Genomic DNA, 6,115 nt, shown 5'->3' on the forward strand with positions numbered 1-6,115 from the left:
AGAGCCACCCACTCACTGCCTGTCTTTCTCTCCTTGAAGCTTTTAGAGCTCTTTGACAGTGAAGATCCTCGAGAGAGAGATTTTCTCAAAACTACCCTCCACAGAATCTATGGAAAATTCTTAGGCTTAAGAGCTTACATCAGAAAACAAATAAATAATATATTTTATAGGTAAGTGATGTGTAGCAGGTGTGTGCCTCTCACCCCTGGGTGGTGGTGCTTCTCCTGGCCTTGCCTCTCTTGTCCGTATCTGGCCCACGGGGGCTGTTTTCCTGCACCTGTACCCTGTCTGTCTCTGCTCTCCTGGCTCCCCCCCACACCACACAGACCCTGAAGAACACCTGGGGACTCGACTGCTGGGAGCTGTCACACACACACATCACACCACACCACCACCACCCCCAGGAAGGAGGCTGCTGGGAGCAATGTTGAGTTGGGTGGTGTTTAGAGCCACAGACAGTGCTGGGGGTCAAGTACAAAGTTGTACTATCTGGGTGCCCAGGCTGAGGGCGGGAAAGCAGGAAGCCCCCTGTAAGCCTTCAGCTACTATCCCCCTTGCTCTCCTGCTTTTGTTCCCTGCTCATTTTGCTTTTTGTTTGGGGGCCATGCCCAGTGACGCATAGGAGGGTTACTCCTGGTTCTGTGCTTCAGGAATCATTTCTGGCAATACTTAAGGAAACATATGGGGTGTAGGGGATTGAACTAAGTCAACTACATTCAAGGCAAGCTCCTTACCTACTGTGCTATCTCTATGGCTTCTTCTGGTTTCCTTTTTTGGGCCACACCCAGTGGTGCTCACCCTTAGTCCCAGCTCTGTGCTCAGGGATCATACCAGGCAGCACTCTGGGGACCATTTGTGATGCTGAGGATCAATTCCAGCTCAGCTGTGTGCAAGACAAGCTCCAGCTTCTCATTTTGCTCTTAGGCCTGTCCCTGGCAGTGCCCAGGGGACCATGCAGTACTGGAGTAAAGTCCTGTTCCCCCACGTGCATGACTGCACTCCACCACACGCCTCTCTCAGGCCTAATCCTCTCACTCTTGGCCACTCTGACCTCTGGCTTCTATGGCTGCCTGCCACTCTCTGGCCACACCATGCCCATTGGCCAACATGACTCAATCTGATGAAGCCCCTGGCACCTCTTGTACATGTCTTTCCAGAACATTCTCTCCTAGCCTCTCTGGGACTCCAGAAACTTCCCTTGTCTGGTAGCATCTGGGCCAGGCTGACAAGAGTCATCTCCCATCAGAACATTTGTCCCCTGCCCCAGAGCCAGCTTCCTACTAAGTGGTCTGGGATGCTAAAGCGGTGGAGTCCCTTAGGTCCTGAAGTCCTGGCCACAGATCCTCTCCAGGGCACTGGGACAGCAATGTGACAGGTGCCTAGAAGACCAGGGCTGTCTCCATCTTAGTGCCACATGGCCTGGCCAAGAAGGAAGGAGCAAGGTCAGGTCCTCTGAGAGTGGCTGACTCAGGTTCCCCATCCCTGTCCCTTTGTCTGGATCCTGCCTGCAGAACTGCCAGGATGTTTGCCCCATACCCCCGCACATGCACTGTCATAAGATGTCTCTGAGAAAGGACATACCCGAGTGCTCAGAGCAGAACATATGTGTGTCATTGAAACAACACAGAACCGGGTCGGCTTCGAGACTAGGTCTTCCCAGCCCAGCTCAGGCTGCAGTGACTTGGAGGATTTGCCTTAGCACAGAATCCCAGGCTGGAGGAGGAGAGAGACTTGGGGCCCCCATGTGGCCTCTGCATATTCTCCATCATGGGGCCTGTCCCCGAAAGACCAGAGTTGGCCAGGCCTTTTCTGGAGAGTGTTTCAGGGTCTTTCTTGGCTCTCTGGGAAAGCTGTGCTCGGGCTGAGGAACAGTGAGCCCAGTCCCCTTGTGCTGGGTGAACTGAACACGGCATTGAGGGGCATCGAGAGAAAAGAGAAAGACAGAGACAGAAAAGAGGAGAGAGAAGAGAGCCTGTGTCTGGGGCAACCATGAGGGAGGAGTTTCAGGTGCATCTGGTTTCAATTATTGAAACCCTCAGTCCTGTCCCGCCCTCTCCACCACAGCCACAAGTCCCCAGGGCCTGCTCTGGCCAGAGCTGAGACTGGGCCACAGACAGTAAAGCTGCCGAGTTACCTGGCTGGACTCCTGAGACACTTCTGCAGTCAGGCCTGGGTTTCTAGGCAACGGCCCAGCCACAGTTTGGGGTATAGGGCATGGTCCAGAGCTCTAACACATGACCCAGCCCTGCCTCAGAACTGCACAAACATGGAGTTGTTGCTCCCCTCATGCAGAGTCCCCCTTCCTTGCCCTGGAGCCATCCTGTCCACTTGCTCCACCTGTCTGGGACAGTGAACCACTCTGCTGGCCCCTCGGTCCCTCCTCATAGTGGGGATGGAACAAGAAAGCTCAGTGGGCAGTGCTGACACCTCTAGAGACAGCCCAGGAAACAGATGTTCTCCCCCACCCCTTGCACCCATGAATGCAGCCCATCCTCAGTGGCACCCCAGTTCTCGTATCACGGGCCTGGTAGATGTCACCGCTGCAGCCCCCTCCACTCTCTCCCTCTACCAACCAGTGCCCTGATCACTGCCCATTTCTGAGCCTCAGCCCCTTCCACAGGGCCAGCACAGGCCATGTTTGGGGTGGTAGGAACATTGGTCTGAAATTCCTCAGGACACTCGGTTTGTGGGCCTTTGTCTAATGGGATGACAAGATTCCAGGTCCAGGGGTGTGGAGAGAAAGTGCAACAGGGAGAACCTTGCCTTGCATGTGGCTGACCCCAGATTTGATCCCAGCACCACAAAGCGTTCCCCTGGTCCTTGTCAGGAGTGAGCCCAGAGCCAGATGTAAACCTTCAGCGTGCCAGGTGTAGCCCAAAGAGAGAAAAAAAATTGAGCTGCTTTATTATGCCCATGGTTGACATGTGTCTTCGTGTCTTTGAACATGTGTCTTCGTGTCCTTGGATGTGTGTCTCCATGTCCTTGAACATGGTTTCCGTGGCTGTGGCCATGTGTCTCTGTGTCCTTGGCATGTATCTCATTCATGTTGCTGCTGTGCTCTTTTTTACTAGGTAAATCCAGGGTTTAGTTTCATAGCTGCTGCCCCTCTGCTCAGGATCTGAGTGTTTACCCAGAGGCACATCAGGGCACAGGCAGTGGGCAATTTCTGGCTTCCCCTTGTCCATCCCCACCTTCTTGTTTGTTCAGCAAATGTAGTGCCAACCTGAAACATTTGTCTGAGCCCACATTTCGGGGACACAGGACTTTGAACCCTAGTTCTTGGGGTGGCATGGGTTGTGGTGGAGATGGTGGGCTTTAGGTGGCACTCGAGGCAGAAGAGAGAAAGCCCAGGGTGGTGGGCACAGGGAAAGTCACAGATGCAGCCCAGGCACCCAGACAGCCTGGAAATGAGGGTTAGAAGTCAAGATCCTTGGGTGGCTCAAGGGGCAGCCATGGGTCAGCAAGCAGGAGTTGCTCCAAGATGAGGCCTGAGGCAGTGGCCATGTGGAGCCCCAAGAAACCTTCCTGCTTTTCAGGGCCAGTTGATAGCCAAAGGGGAGGGTGTTTGCATGGCATGTGGTCGACCTGGATTCAATCCCTGAGCACTGTCAGGTGTGACCCATAAACAATATGTTCCCACTTTTCTGAGTGAAAACTTGGCAACTAGGGGCCGGAGAGATAGCATGGAGGTAGGGTGTTTGCCTTGCATGCAGAAGGATGTTGGTTCGAATCCCGGCATCCCATATGGTCCCCCGAGCCTGCTAGGAGCGATTTCTGAGTGTAGAGTCGGGAGTAACCTGAATGCCATCACTGTGACCCAAAAGCAACAACAACAAAAACGAAAACTTGACAACTAGAATGTTGGGGCAGGTGAAGCAAACTGGACTCCGTCCGCCCTTGGGACCTGCTGTGCCCCGACACTTGTGTAGGCCTCAGGGAGTGAGCCCGGAACAATGTTTACAGATGGATAGACAGGATACCCACAGCTATGGTGTCAGCATGCAGTTCTAAGTGACTTCCTTGCCTTTCCCAGGTTTATTTATGAAACAGAGCATCACAACGGCATAGCGGAGTTATTGGAGATACTGGGAAGGTAAGTCTACACCTGTGGTGTGGAGACGGACCTTGTTGCAGGAGTAACCCACCACTCGTGCTCCCTCTGAGAAAAGGGGCAGAACTGGGTGGAGCAGCCAGAGTCTGGGCCTGAGTGTGATGGTGATGCCCCAAAGAGTCTCAAATGTTGACTTAGGTGTCAGGCTTCTTTTTCTGTTTCACCAAAGTCTTGACCCCAGGAAAAGACCCATGAGCTCTCGGGTGCTGTCCAGGCTTGTCTATGGGTCCAGGGGTTTAGTCAGTCACTCGCAGAACCTGCACACTTAGTTGAGAACACTGTGATGTGTCTCTATGCTGGGGGCAGACAGACAAATGAGTGCGCAGACAACTTTGCTCTTGAGACTCTTACAGTTCTGGGTAAGAGCCTATAAATGCAGACTTTTTTTTTATTAATGTTTTGGGTTTTTTTTATTATTATTAATGTTTTTGTCGAATACCCCTAAGCTCCACAGTTCCAAAGTTGTTTATGATTGAGTTTCAGTCCTATAATGTGCAACACCATTCACCAGGGCACATTTTCTGCCACCATTGTCCCCAGTTTCCTTCTGCCCTTCCCCAGCCTGCCTCTATGGCAGATACCCCTTCTCTCTCTTGCCTTTTCTCTCTTTTCCCTTTTCCTTTCTTTTCCTTGTATTGCAATGTTGTTACTGAAGAGTTGTAAAATCACCCCAGGTGAACGAGTCTAAATCAGGGTCATGCATGAAATAATCCAAACCAGGCTGAGAATGAAACACCTATAGTCTGGCAGTCTTCTACCTCATATTTCCCCAAGCTGCCAGCCAGACTGTTTTTATTGTGTACAGAAACCATGCCCATGTGAGGCAGAAAGGACATAGTAAGGGCAGATACCTAGCTATCCTGAGCCTGTCCCACCCAGCTTTATATATAAAACAATCTTTGTTTTGGGTGAAACCAAGTTGTAAACAAACAAATACAAAGAAAGAAGGGGTGATCTTTGTTTTAGGCAAAATAATGTGTAACCTAATAGTGTCATGTTTATCACTTTCTCTTCTTTCACACCCACTTGTAAAAGTGATCATTCCCAACTCTCATTGTCATAGCAGCCCCTTCTCTAACAGCACTCTCCACTCTTTGTAACAAGCTTCCTCCCATGAACTGGTCCTCATCTCCATTGTCTCTGGATATTATTACCATACTATCTTTTTTGTATATCCCACAAACGAGTGCAATCATTCTATGTCCATCCCTCGCCCTCTGACTCACTTTACTCTACGCAATACTCTCTGTATCCAACAACTACAAGCAAATTTCATGGCTGCATTTTTCCTGACATAAATGCAGAAATCTTAATAGTATTTTGTACATTGCAGAGTAAACCAATTGCTTCTGTACCTTTCTTTTTAACTTCTGCTCATCCTTTTTTCTGAAACATGTATTGAAGTCCTGTTTTCTGTGCTATATGTTGAGAGCAAAAGGGGAAGGAAAGAAGCATCTTTTACACCTAGAATTTATGAATACCTGAACACGCACCCATTCTGTGTTCTGCAGCATAATTAATGGATTCGCCTTACCGCTGAAAGAAGAGCACAAGATTTTCTTATTGAAGGTGTTATTGCCTTTGCACAAAGTGAAGTCCCTAAGCGTCTACCACCCCCAGGTAAGGGCCAGCTGGACATCCCAACATGGTGGGGACTGGCTCTGCTGTGAAAAACCTGTCTTAAAATGTCACACAGGAGATTTCAGACCAAACTATTAGCATCAGGATGGGTGACTGTGGCAGGAAGGAGTTGGAGTTCAGAATTGGAGGATTTTTTGTTTGTTTTGGGGCCACACCCAATGGCACTCCGGTTATTCCTGGTTCTGCGCATAGAAATCACTCCTGACAGGCTCAGGGAACCCTATGGGATGCTAGGAGTCAAACACTGGTCAGCCAGGTACAAGGCAAATTGCCCTCCCCTTCCACTGTACTATTGCTGCTTCGGCCCTGTTTGTATTGTTTTAGGGCCACATCTGGCAGTGCTTGGGTTACTCCTGGCTCTGT

The 6,115-nt window shown here is 50.5% G+C and overlaps 1 protein-coding gene across 5 annotated transcripts in view; it reads left to right on the forward strand.

The window, feature by feature from the left end:
* The window catches only part of PPP2R5C (protein phosphatase 2 regulatory subunit B'gamma), a 90,461-nt gene that overhangs the window by 68,202 nt on the left and 16,144 nt on the right, over positions 1-6,115 (forward strand). For all 5 annotated transcript variants that reach the window (XM_049769823.1, XM_049769820.1, XM_049769821.1 and 2 more), the window contains 3 exons: positions 40-170; positions 4,034-4,093; positions 5,623-5,731. In XM_049769823.1, coding sequence (XP_049625780.1) covers positions 40-170; positions 4,034-4,093; positions 5,623-5,731 — 300 coding nt within the window. The remainder of the gene's footprint in view (positions 1-39; positions 171-4,033; positions 4,094-5,622; positions 5,732-6,115) is intronic.

Source organism: Suncus etruscus, chromosome 3 (genome assembly GCF_024139225.1).
Source record: "Suncus etruscus isolate mSunEtr1 chromosome 3, mSunEtr1.pri.cur, whole genome shotgun sequence".
Lineage (NCBI taxonomy): Eukaryota > Metazoa > Chordata > Mammalia > Eulipotyphla > Soricidae > Suncus > Suncus etruscus.